Source organism: Tursiops truncatus, chromosome 13 (genome assembly GCF_011762595.2).
Source record: "Tursiops truncatus isolate mTurTru1 chromosome 13, mTurTru1.mat.Y, whole genome shotgun sequence".
Taxonomy (NCBI): Eukaryota; Metazoa; Chordata; class Mammalia; order Artiodactyla; family Delphinidae; genus Tursiops; species Tursiops truncatus.
The window spans coordinates 4,946,823-4,960,707 of record NC_047046.1 but is presented as its reverse complement, the minus strand read 5'-3'; the positions used below and the strand labels follow the sequence as shown (position 1 = coordinate 4,960,707).

Here is a 13,885-nt window from a genome sequence, read left to right as displayed (position 1 = left end):
GAGGACCGCATGGTCCCACTGTTTCCTCTTCACAGTGTGGTCAGCACAGCCCGCCTCCCCCTCAGTCCCCTGGATGGCACGGCCCCTGCAGCCTCTCAGACCCTCCCACCTCCTGGGGGCCCTTCCCGTCCACAGGGGAAGAACCGGGCCCCAGATTCCATCCACGCCTGCCAGACACATCTGTCTCGTCTCCGTCCCACGGGACCCCTGAAACAGAAAGCGATCTGGTTCCCAACACACTGATCAGACAGAAAATTAACAGACGTGGCGAAACGCTGGGGCTCCTACTTTGGGGTGCTTGTAAAAGTAACAGGACACTTAGTTTTCAAAGGAAAGGCATTATGGCCACCCTTCCCTACATGTCCCAGAGGAAAGGGGAGAGCTGTTCTAGCTCCCTGTTTTGAACTAAAATGGTCATATACATATATATTTATATATATATAATTTTTTTTCCTACCCCACAGAATTAAGGCAGCAGCAGGTGTGAAAATAACCGCAGTGAGAGTCAGCAGCGAAGACCAGTGGGCAGTCCAGGAAGAAATTGACAGTGACAGTGTTCAGACAGCAGCCACCCTCACCTGCGTGGGTCATCACCCGGACACACAGAGCAGGTAAGCGCTGAGATGCTCACGGTACCTCGGCAGTGGTGGGTTGGGGATGGTTGCAAATGCTGACGGGAAAATAATGAGTGTATAAATGAAGAGGTGCCTCTGCATTTTTATTTTTTGTGCCTTTTTTTAAAAAAAATTATTTATTTTTTTATACAGCAGGTTCTTATTAGTTATCCACTGTATACATATTCGTGTATACATGTCAATCCCAATCTCCCAGTTCATCCCACCACCACCCTCCCCCCGCTCCACGTTCCCCCCTTGGTGTCCCTACGTTTATGCTCTACCTCTGTGTCTCTATTTCTGACCTGCAAACCGGTTCATCTGCACCATTTTTCTAGGTGCCTCTGCATTTAATGGGAGATGTGTTCCTTTGAATTCATCAGCTCAGCTCCGTCCTACAGCTTCTGAATGTATTATCGGATGTGCTGCAGGATGAGGGCTTTATCCTTTCTGCTCTTTATACATCAATGACCTAATTAGGTTGGCAGTCTCAAAAATTACCTGAACTCCTGTTTGTCACAGTGCAGGGTTTGATAACCATTATTTTAAAATTTTATTACTGTTACTGTTATTGTTGGCAGTGAAGAGCTGAAGAATGAAGTGGGGAAAATAGAAATGATTTAAGAGGCAAGGGGGAAATGTACCTTTTAATGAGTGAACTGAGGGTGCCTCTAGCTGTCACGTAATTGTCTCCCAGTGCTTAAAGGTAGTGGTTGCAGCTGTCACACCTGGGTATCGGCATACGGGCTCGGGATGTGAAGTTGGGGAACTTGGCACTGCTGGCAGGTCTTCTCCAGCTCCGATAGCAGCCTTGGGTTTTATGGGGCTGAGCTTGCCTGGGAAGCAGAAGGAGGTTGTTGCTAATAATCTGGCATCTGGGCTCCCAACAGGCAGAACGAGCTCTCACCCCTGTTGCCACAGTCTTTTCTACAGTCTCTTGGCCCCTCTTCTCTTCCCTTTTGACCGAGCAGTGCTGGCCATGCAGTTCCCCCGGCTTTAAAACCACCAATGGCTCCCACTTCAGCCAGGATGAGACCCTACTCCTCAGGCTGGCATAGAGCCCTGTTTAGATCTTTCACTTATCATCTTCTAGTGTCATCACCTGTTCTCTTTTCTTTCGTTTCTTGTTTTGTTTTTTTTCTCTTTTTGCCACACTGCGTAGCATGCAGGATCTTAGTTCCCCGACGAGGGATTAACCCTGTGCCCCCTGCAATGGAAGGGCAGGAGTCTTAACCACTGGACCACTAGGGAAGTCCCTCTTTTCTTGTTTTTAAACCCTTTGAGGTCCACGATGTTGGGCACCAGAGGGGCACTGGGTGGATGAGTGAGGGAGCTGGTGGGCGGGTGGGTGGAAGCATGAGAAATGGAGAGACTGTGTGAAGCTCTTGCCTTTTCTAATGGATTTCTAGGCTGAGGGCTGTCTCTGCTTGGGTGACCTCAGCCAACCTCAGCTAGAACTCTGTTCTGCGTGATTTTGAAGAGCTCTTTCAAAGGGAAAGAGTCACTCAGGTTGAGTGATCAGAAGCCTCTGACTAGGAATATTGATCAGGTGGTCTGGGTTCCTTTCACTCCCAACGCAACATTCCGGTCATCATCCTTCACATCCCTTGACAGAGCTTTTAGTCTGCAGCCTCATGTGGCCCATGGTTTCCCTGGAAATCTGAATCTGCTGTCTGAACACTCCCCTATCCTGAGCTGTCAATACCTGGAAAGAGTCTAGGATTTTTATATTTGCTCAGTTGCTGGTACTAGAATTCTCACCTAAAAGTGGCTGCAACAATAGGATTTTGTCATCTCATGTGACAGGAAGCTTGGAGGTGGGTGGTTCCGTGGTTGGTTCATCCAGCAGCACAATTGTGTCACCCAGGTGCATTCTGTCTTCCTACTCCATCACGCCCAGTTCACTGGCTGTCATCCTCCAGCTTGTTTCCTCACGGCTGCAAGATGGCTGCAGCAGTTCCAGGCATCACAAACTTATCTAGTTGTATACAAAGACTGGAAGGGAGGGGGGCTTCTCTTTTTGCCGGGAAAGAAGACCTTTCCAGCTGGAAAGAAGACTTTCCCTGGACGTCTAAGATCTCATCAGTAGTTCCATGCCTTTGCTCAAGAAGCAGGGTAGTCTGGAAAGTTGAATATCTGGTATTACTTTCAGGCTTTGTACTGAGAGATAGTCTTTGATGTCAGGGAGAAGGATGGTCAGCTAGCAGTATCTGCCACGCTTCTTAAAGGTGGGATGTGTCCAGGGTCGTGCCTTGATCTCTGTTTTGACTCCACTGGAAGACTTCCTCTTGGTTTTGCTGGGGTGTTTATCCGGTGGACTTTGTCTGACTGATGCCCTTAGGTACCACACGATTGAAGCCCACGCAGAAAGGGCTCCTTGACTCCTTGTGCAGATGGAGAAATTCGGGGGGGACAGGTGCCAGAAGTGTCTGGATGCAGCATTCTTAGCAACCTGGCTCTGTCTTTCCTCTGGGTTGGCATCATCTCCAGCAGGTCTTCCCAGCATCAATCCTACTGGCTTGGTCACTTCAGGGAGAACACTGTTCTGCCCCATCACATCCAGCGCAAGTCTTGGGGCTGCTCATCACTGGCTCTGCCTGGAGTAACATGGATCTTGTACTCACTCTGAACCAATCTCTGTAGCCAGCTGTAAAAGTAGGGGATGGGTGGGGCTTCCCTGGTGGCGCAGTGGTTGAGAGTCCGCCTGCCTATGCAGGGGACGCGGGTTCGTGCCCCGGTCCGGGAGGATCCCACATGCCGGGGAGCGGCTGGGCCCGTGAGCCATGGCCGCTGGGCCTGCGCGTCCTGAGCCTGTGCTCCGCGGCGGGAGAGGCCACAACAGTGAGAGGCCCGCGGGGGATGGGTGAACCCACCTGAATGACTTGGGCTTAGAGTACGGGAGAGGGTTCTTGGGGGAAAATGGGAGGGCAGAAACAAGAGGTGGCCAGGAAGTGACGACAGTCCTGCTGACCCTCTTATAGGGCTGGAGGAGCCCCAATGGGATGCCTGGACTTACACCCTCAGAAGTCACCGTGTGGGTCTCTAACGGCCGTCTCCGTGGTCTGCACATGGGAAATTGACTTGGTTGAAATACTGGCTGATGGAGTGGTGATGTTTTAAATTGAAGGGAAAACACAGGCTGTGGTTATCACTTTCGGTTCTGAGAGAATCAATTTTGCATTTTCTTTAGAAGAGATTAAAAAAGTTACAAGAGAAAAAAAGTTGTTACATAACCAGAGTTACATAAGTATCAGACATTGCAGCATCGTCTTCTCTTACTTCACTTTCCGTTTTTGCCCTTCCCTGTGCTGTTAGAAGGGCAGGGATTGTTGCTGGCATGACAATTTATGCTTATCTAATATCCCTCTAAAATCGCTTCCATAATCTAAATAAATAATTGCTTCTTTTTATACTTTTTTTTGGTTGTTGAATTGTGAGATCAAATGAGGTGTGAAATACCAGCTCATGGACTGTGTTTGTCAGGCTAACAAAGTGAATCTGTGAATATATCCCTAACAAAACATCCCGAGGAAAGCTGTTATCTCTGAATTGTGACAACCTTGGGCGGAATAGGGTTTTTAATAGAATATAAGGTACCAACTGCCTGAAGTTCTGTGATAAGAATTAAAAATGTGTCAGTATGGGAAGACTCAATGGGCTCGGATAGGAAGGCAGAAAGGTCTTAATTCAAAATATTTTAATGAACACTCATTGTGAGGAAATGTGAGTAATAAAGATGGAAACCACAAGGGACTTCCCTGGTGGCGCAGTGGTTAAGAATCCACCTGCCAATGCAGGGGACACCGGTTCGAGCCCTGGTCCGGGAAGATCCTGTGTGCCACAGAGCAACTAAGCCCATGCGCCACAACTACTGAGCCTGCGCTCTAGAGCCCGTGCTCCGCAACAAGTGAAGCCACTGCAATGAGAAGCCCGTGCACCGCAAAGAAGAGTAGCCCCCGCTCGCTGCAACTAGAGAAAGCCCGCGCGCAGCAACGAAGACCCTACGCAGCCAAAAATAAATAAAATTAAATCTTAAAAAAAAGATGGAAACCACAAGACAACGAGTCGCATTGCCCAACGAAACGAGAAGGGATTAGAAAAATGAGCAAATTTGAAAGTGTTCAGAACGGAGAAAATGAAACCAAGAGAAATGAAAGCCGGATGATGGACTCTTGGTGTGGGAAACCACGTGCAACCAGCTAGGTTGAGATGAGGTTGTTTCTTCAGTGATTTCTGTCTGGCCGTTGGGACCCAAACCTCAGAGAAAATAAGGTGCCACTCTGTGTGGTCAGAAACCACAATGCAGAGCTCATTCTCATCTGAAAGTTGGTACAGAGGCAGAGAGAAGCTCCGGGGTGCACCATAGAAACGGGAGTCTGTGCTTCTCCATAGGATAGAAAAGCCAAACCCTAAATTTACATTTGTTGTATATAATGAAAAGCATGGCAAAAACAAACTTCTGTTAATCGATTTTTGAGATTTTTCTGTGAAAAGTTCTTGAAAGAAATAGACACACCCCACACGATTGTAGCCCAGTTGACGGTGACATCGACCTCAAAGTTAAATGTTTACTGTGAAGTGTTACCATGTTTGAACATCTGGATTCACTGTTTCAGGAGTCTTTCTCGGCCTGCTCTAATCCAGAAGTGATTATAACGGGTTGAGCAGAAGAAGGGATCACCCTTTCAACTAACTTGACTGACGCATTGCCTTTTGTGAGATTTAGCAGTTGAACCTTAAGAAATAAACAATGGTGATAGAGGAAAAGTCACCATGTCGCGTGTCATTTTATGGATCCGTGAAACACGAACCAGGCTAAATCTTTTATTGTGCTTAAGGCGTCTTATTCAAGTTAGAGAAGAAGAAGGAGAAGAAAAGAAGGGGGAGCGGGAGGGAGAGGACAGGTCAGTGATGGTAACAGTTGCCTCTGTTTCTAAGAAGTATAAGTAGATTTTCCCCACCAGGCTCAGTTCAGGGTGGTTACTTTCCTTCTGTAAAATGTTTTATTGAGACGTAAAAGCTAGAACACGTGGAACGTTGTGGTACGTCTCTGAGGGCAGTTCTGTGTGATCGTGTTCCTTATTTATTTGAAAAACTTCTTGAAAAACCGTATCATTTGGTGCCTGGCACCGTTGTAAGTCTTTGCGGGAAAACACACTTTTAAAAGTCGGAAATCCTAGAGCCCTAGGAGGCAGATAACTATTATCGTTCCCATTCACCAGATGTGTAAACTGAGGCACAGTTTCAGTGATTCCCCCAGGTCTCAGAACCAGTCAGTAGCCAAAGCACTCTGCCTTTCGGGTCCACGGTCTTGTCCACGACACTGGGCTCTTCACGAGGCACGAGGAGATGCCCCTGCTGTGCACTCTCCTTCCCCCCCACCCCATCTTTCAGCTCTCTTGCCTTAAGTGGACTGAAAACTCAGTAAAAAGCAGCGTCCACAGCACTAGCAGACCATCTAGCATGTGGAAATAGGCGCTGTAGTGAGTTGAAGGGTGGTCCCTCAAAGGATGTGTCCACATCCGAACCCCTGGAACTTGTGAATGTGACCCTGTTTGGAAAAAGGGTCTTTACAGAGGTAACTCAGAATCTTGAGAAGAGGTGATCATTCTGGATTATCTGGGCAGGCCCTCAATCCAATGACGTGTCCGTATAAGATATGTTCATTGCAGCTCTATTTACAATAGCCAGGACACGGAAGCAACCTAAGTGTCCATCATCGGGTGAATGGATAAAGAAGATGTGGCACATATATACAATGGAATATTACTCAGCCATAAAAAGAACTGAGGTATTTGTAGTGAGGTGGATGGACCTAGAGTCTGTCATACAGAGTGAAGTAAGTCAGAAAGAGAAAAACAAATACCGTATGCTAACACATATATATGGAATCTAAGAAAAAAAAAGGTCATGAAGAACCTAGGGGCAACACGGGAATAAAGATGCAGACCTACTAGAGAATAGACTTGAGGATACGGGGAGGGAGAAGGGTAAGCTGGGACAAAGTGAGAGAGAGGCATGGACATATATACACTACCAAATGCAAAACAGATAGCTAGTGGGAAGCAGCCGCATAGCACAGGGAGATCAGCTCTGTGCTTTGTGACCACCTAGAGGGATGGGATAGGGAGGGTGGGAGGGAGGGAGACGCAAGAGGGAATAGATATGGGAACATATGTATAACTGATTCACTTTGTTATAAAGCAGAAATAGCACACCACTGTAAAGCAATTATACTCCAATAAAGATGTTAAAAAAAAAATAGACACACAGAGAAGCAGGCCACGTAAAGATGGAGGCTGAGATGGGAGGGGTGCAGCCACAAACCAAGGGAGCCTGGTGCCACCAGAGGCTGGGCAAGGCATTGAATGGATCCCCCCTGGAGGCCCTGATGACACCTTGGTTTTGGAGCTCTGGCTTTCAGAACTGTGAGAGAATAAATCTCTATTGTTTTAGGCCATTACATTTTTGGTAATTTGTTGAAGCAGCCCTAGGAAATGAATACGGGGGCTTAATGACTACTTGGCAAATGAATAAATCAAGGCATCTCAATCCTAGATGTCTCTCAGACTAGCCTGGGAGTCTCTAAAAAGCACACACTCCTTAGACCCTACCCCTAATTGGGTCACAGGCATTGTTATTTAAAAAAAAAAAAAAAACCCTAGTGATTTTAATGTGTAGCCAGGGATACAGGAATAAATGAAATGTTAATGAATGTAAGCACCATAAAGAAGATAAAGGTACTTTGTTGTTTAAACAATTTTAGGATTGGAAAATGATTGACTTAGAACACGGAATTCTTGGGTTTACAGTAGCATTTGCCACTGCACGCCTGGAGACCCCTGAGTACCAGCTGTCGCAACAGTTCAAAATCAAGATTTGATGCATAGAAACGTATCGTGCCCTGGACTCGTCTGTAATTCTCTCTAGAAAGTGGCAACAGAATTCACCTATAGGAAACAGAGGACTCTTCCCTCCCCGCAAAAGGGACCAGACCAGCTGAAGAAAAGAAAACAAATATTTAAAAAATATTTCTCCTCTTTTCCTAACCAGTGGGAAACTCTTTGTTCATTTATGCAGCTGGCTAGTTTCAGCCTAAGTGTAATAGGCAGCTTCTTACTTCAAAAGGAATAGGTGTTTAGCTGTAGAAAATTCAGAAAATACAACTGAGTAAAATGGAGAAGGTAAAGGTCATCTCTGAACCAAGGTATGAGTCATAGGCTGCCATTGTTCATATTTTGATGAGTATATCTGCACATGCTCATTTGTTCACATGTATATACATAAATACATGATTATTGTCAATACTAGAATTTGTTTACCTTTGAAAGCTGTTGTTTTCTGTAATAATGTAGAATAAATACATGGCAGCATCTTTTCATGTCATTAGATATTTAACCATCAAAAGAATGATCAACCCTTTTGGAAAACTGATGCAAGTGGTGGATTCTTCCCCCCCCAAAACTACAAATAGGCACACATAAACATTGTTTTCTAACAATTTCAAATGAATGGGACCTTTCCGTGAACCTGTCATTTTTAACGTAATGTTTTAAAGTGGTACAGTATTCTGTTGATATGATAGAGGTGTGTTCCATTCATTTACCGTGTTTCGTTTTTTCCTCTTTAAAACATTGCTGCTGGCCATTTGTATGATGTTTTGTGTTTTCCTCCTTTTAAACATTCTCTTTTTTTAAAAAAATAAAATGTCTGTTGCATATTCCTGTAGATAAGTCTTTAGGAGAGAAAGCTACAAGTGAATGGGTAGGTTCAAAAGACATGACTGTGTTTTAGGTTTGTGATGCTTTTGTGAAATTTTCCTGCCAGTTTACACTGCCAGCTCTGTGTAAGAGTGCCTAGTTCTCCGTTCCTTTGCCAACTTTGGGCATTGCCTTAAAAAGATAATTTGATAGTTGAAATATGGCTGTCTGCTTGCATTGACGTAATTTCTGGTGAAGTTTAACAATTTTCGTCATGTTTGACTGCAAATGTTTTTCCCCACTTGTTGTCTTTAGTGTCTTGTTTGTTTCTTTTGTTATTTTTGTATTCTGACTTTAGTGATGTTGTAGGCTTTTGTGTTGTCCAATCCAGTCATCATTTTCTTTCAAGTCAAGGGCTCCCACCTGGAGGAGGGATGGTGTAGGGACAAGCAGGACGCGTGAAAGGCTCTGTCAAAACCCACCCGTGAGGCGCTTCCCCGCTGGTCCAGTGGGTAAGACTCCGCACTCCCAGTGCAGGGGGCCTGGGTCTGATCCCTGCTCAAGGAACTAGATCCCGCATGCTGCAACTACAAAAGATCCCATTTGCAGCAACTAAGACCCGGCATAGCCAAATAAATACATAAATAAATATTTAAAAAAAAAAAAAAGGCCACCCATCAGCCCAGCCTCTGAGTGGTGTCAGAGAGAACCAGAGCCAGACGCTGGTTAAAGTGGTGGAGAGAGATTTTATTCAGAAAGTATTGCAGTGAGGGAAGCGAGACCCCAGGGTAGAATTGGGCTCCATTCCCAATGCAGTAAAGACAGCTGGAGCTTTACAGCCAAGAACAGAGTGGGCGCGGTGTCGGTAGGTGGCAGATTGCCAAAAGGAGACAGTGACGGTAAGGGGATTCTTGCTAGACTGACCAAACCAGATTCTTGCTGAGGGCAGGCCAGACCGATCACAGCACGCGTGGGCATGAGGAATTTGATTGGACAGGGAGGGTGATCAGCTATCAAGGGTGGGGTGGGATGCCTCTAAACTGACTTAGCAGGATTCTCGCTGTAATTGGGCTACGCAGGTGTGGCAAGGACACGGCCACCGTCAGGAGGAGGGAGGGCTCAGAGGAGCCAGTCTCAAGCTGGGTTAAAGCGAGAGTCTGTCCAGTGACTGCACAGGGCAGTGCCCACTGCCGGCCTGGCGGAGGCCGGTAGTGTGAGTGGGAATTAAACCTTGGTCATCTTAAGCCATTGAGGGTGGTTTTTTTTTAAATCGAAGTGTAGTTGAATTACAATATTGTTTTAGTGTCAGGTGTACAGCAAAGTGATTTGTGTATGTGTGTGTGTGTGTGTGTGTGTATTCAGATGATTTTCCTTTATAGGTTATTACAAGATATTGAATATAATTCCCTGTGCTGTATAGTAAATCCTGTTGCTTATCTATTTTATGTATAGTAGTTTGCATCTGTTAATCCCAAACTCCTAACTTATCCCTCCCCCTTTCCCCTTTGGTAACCAGAAGTTTGTTTCATGTCTGTGAGTCTGTTTCTGTTTTGTATCTAGAGTCATTTCATTACCAGCCTGAGCCGGAACCGAACTCAGGTTCGTCTGCCCATCGTCTCTCAAAAATTCAATGTTTGAGAGACAAGGGGTGGTGGAAGAAGAAAAATGCTTTATTCAGGAAGCTGCTGACCCCGGGAAGAGGGCAGACTAGCGTCCCCCAGATGATCTCCCCATCGCCGATCAGGGGGCGAGAGCTTTTAAAGGAAAGCTTCCAGGGTGTGCACGCGAGGGCTACGTGCAGAATAGCACAGTCAGCTCCGACAGCCATCTTGAAACTGGTCGTGTGGTGGTCTGGTCAGCGTCATCTTGATTGTTTTAAGCACACTTCGTCTTCAGCTCCAGTGTTGGTTTATTCCCACTTTTCTTGAGGCCAGTTCCTGGAACTGTGCAAGCCGTGGATTCAGTGCGGCTCTAGACGGGGCAGCGTGTGTCATGGGTGTAGTCTGGTTATCACGCCGTTAGCTTTTTCCCTCTGGTGGCTGTTTTAGTATCTGCAGAACGACGCAGGAATGTGCGCCAGACACTGTTATCTAAGTCCTTCAGGGAGGAACTAAAGATTCTGTGATGCTGTTGCCCTAACCATTAGCTGCCTCCGCCTTCTCTTTAGTGGCTCAGAGGAGGCCTGGGAGACTACAGCTTTTCTACAGACAAGGGACAGGGCACATGGAAGGGCCTTTGTGCATGGGAGGGCCCCTGAGGGCCCTGCTCGTTTTCAGTTTGTATTATTTTTTGATGCTACATGTAAGTGATATCATATAGTATTTGTCTTTCTGTATCTGACTTACTTCAGTAAGTGTAATATTCTCTGGGTGCATCCATGTTGCTGTAAATGGCAAGATTTCATTCTTTTTTATGGCTGAGTAATATTCCACTTTTTAAATACACACCACATCTTCTTAAACCAATTGTCTGTTGATGGGTACTTTCTATGTCTTGGCTATTGTAAATAGTGCTGCTATGAACATTGGGTGCATGTGTCTTCTTGAAGTAGAGTTTTTGTCTTTTCCTGATAGCCCAGAAGTAGGATTGCTGGATCACATGGTAGCTCTATTTTTAGTTTTTTAAGGAACCTCCATACTGTTTTCCATAGTGGCTGCACCAATTTACATTCCCACCAACAGTGCACGAGGGTTCCCTCTTCTCCACACCCTCTCCAGCATTTATTATTTGCAGACTTTTTGATGGTAGACATTCTGCACAGGGTGAGGTGATACCACATTATGGTTTTGAGTTGCGTTTCTCTGATACCTAGCGATGTTGAGCATCTTTTCATGTGCCTGTTAGGCCATCGAGGTTTGAATTCACTTGTTACCACAACATGAATAGTCTATCCTGACTGATACAAAGAGTATCCAAATATACAGTTAAAAAATATGAAGTTTTTTTGGAGCAGTTTCAGGTTTACAGAAGAATTGAGTGGAAATTACAGGAAATTCCCACATTACTCCCCGACATACGGTTTCCCCGTTATTGACACCCGGCATTATTAGTGTGGCACGTTTATTACAATTGATGAGCCAATATTAAAGATGCGTTCTTTGTTTTTTAAACTTAACTTTTATTTTATATTGGAATATAGTTGATGTACAGTGTTGTGTTAGCTTCAGGTGTATAGCAAAGTGGTTCAGATACACATACACAGATATCCATTCTTTTTCAGATTCCTTTCTCATATAGGTTATTATAGAATATCGAGTAGAATTCCCTGTGCTATACAGTAGGTCCTTGTTGGTTATCTATTTTATATATAGTCGTGTGTATATGTTCATCCCAAACTCCTAACTTATCCCTCCCCCCCTCACCTTTCCCCTTTGGTAACCATAAGTGTGTTTTCAAAGTCTGTGAGTCTGTTTCTGTTTTGTAAATAAGTTCATTTGTGTCATATTTTAGATTCCACATATAAGTGATATCCTATGATCTTTGTCTTTCTCTGTCTGACTTACTTCGCTTAGCGTGATGAAGGCGCATTCTTATTAACTCAAGTCCACAGCATACGTTAGGGATCACTCTGTTGTACATTCTCTGGGTTTGGATGATACATAATGACACGTGTCCACCATGCCGGCATCCTACAGAATACTTTCACTGCCCTAAAAATCCTTTGTGCTTCACCTAATCATCCTCCCCTCCCTCCCCCCCAAACCCCTGGTCACCCCTGATCTTTTTATTATCCTTATAGTTTTGCGTTTTCCAGAATGTCATAGAGTTGGGATCACAGAACGCAGCCTTTTCAGATTGGCTTCTTCCGCTTAGTAACATGCATTTAAGGTTCCTCCTCCTCTTTTCATGGCTTGAGAGCTCATTTCTTTTCAGCACTGAATGATACTCCATTGTCTGGATGAACCACGCTTTCTTTATCCATTCACCTGCCAAAGGACATCTTGCTTGCCTCCAAGTTTTGGCAGTTGGGAATAAAGCTGCCATAAACATCTGTGCGTGTAATCTTTGTGGGCTTAAGTTTTTAACTCCTTTAGGTAAACACCGAGGAACGTGACTGCTGAACGTTATGGTAAGACTATGTTTAGTTTTGTGTGAAACTGGGACACTATCGCTGAAAGCGGCTGCACCATTTTTCTTTCCCACCAGCGAAGAGTGAGAGCTCCTGTCGCTGCCCCGCATCCTCACAGGTATTTGGTGGTGAGTGTTTTGGATTTTAGCTTCTCTAATAGGTGTGCAGTAGTTTCTCACTGTTGTTTGAATTTGCAGCTCCCTGAGAGTATGTGACGTGGAGCAGCTTTTCACGGGCTTATTTTCCATCTGTATCTCTTTTCTGGTGAGGTGTCTGGTCAGATCTTTGGCCCATTTTAAACACTGGGTTGTTATTTCTTATTGCTGTGTGTTAAGAGGTCTTTGTAGATCTTAGATGCCCATCCTTTATCAGTTATGCGCTTTGCAAATATCTTCTCCCAGTCTGTGGCTTGTCTTTTCATTCTCTTAATCGAATATACATATTGGGTAGCGATACCATGTAGGGAATAAGTTCAGAGGTTTCAAAGTGGCTACATTTATGTGATGAGGAAGTTTTCCTAATTCTCAGGATGGCTCGTTTGGAGCAGAAACCTGTATATTTGGGTGTTTGGGTGTGGTTTTTGCTAAAACAATGTGTCTTACTTTGTGCCGCTGAGTCTTCCTGCTGGCCAGGAGGGCCGTGCTGGCAGAGGACTGTATTCCTGGCAGGCTCATTCCTAGAAATTCCTTGTGGCCACCACATGGCCTCTGACTGTGGTCTCTCCCCACTAATCCGTTCTGCTACCAGCTGCCAGGCTAATCTTAAAATACCGCTTTCATCACCACCTAGTGGTTCCCTGTTGCCTGTCTCTGGAAGTCTAAACAATTGGCTTGACTTTTTATGGTCTTTTTAGAAGCGGGGTTCTCTCTGTCACCCAAGATGCTCAGAACTCTGGTGCAAGAGACAGATGCTGGGACAGCGAACTCAGCCAGTAGGTGGCGCTCTGTACAGTTTTAGGACAAGAGCCCAAGTGCAGCACAACAAAGAAGAGGATGCAATGGAGGAAAAGTCATCTCAGAGGAGGTGACATTTGAATTGGTCCTTAAAGGATGAGTGGAAGTTTAAACCTAAGCAGTTCTGGGAAGGTGCCCTATTAAGCCGTTCTTTAAATAATACTAACGCTGTATTGTGTTCGTTTTCCAGAATGTTCTTTAATGCACAAGTTTGATAGTGGTTGGATTGTCTCAGAATATGGAGCATCTGTGGAGAGGGGATGCATCTGGATGGGGCCGTTTTGAATAGTCTTGAAAGGTGCCAACGTGGGAGGAGTTTTCAGGGGGTGTTGGAAGCAGATCCTATTAAATGCAATGCTTATTTTTTTGTGCCAGGTTCTATGCTGTATATTATCCCTGTGAATTATCAAAATATACCCATGAAGAAGGTAGAACAAATAACCCCACTTACAGATGCGGAGGGTGAGGCTCAGATATTAAGGGTCCACAGCTAGGTCCATAGCTAGGACTGGTGGATCTGGGATTGGAACCCAGATTTCAAGATCCTAG

The 13,885-nt window shown here is 45.2% G+C and overlaps 1 protein-coding gene across 1 annotated transcript in view; it reads left to right on the top strand.

The window, feature by feature from the left end:
* TMEM132B (transmembrane protein 132B) overlaps nt 1-13,885 on the top strand; it is a 234,445-nt gene that overhangs the window by 52,383 nt on the left and 168,177 nt on the right. Inside the window, exon 3 of the mRNA XM_073790880.1 lies at nt 465-611. Coding sequence (XP_073646981.1) covers nt 465-611 — 147 coding nt within the window. The remainder of the gene's footprint in view (nt 1-464; nt 612-13,885) is intronic.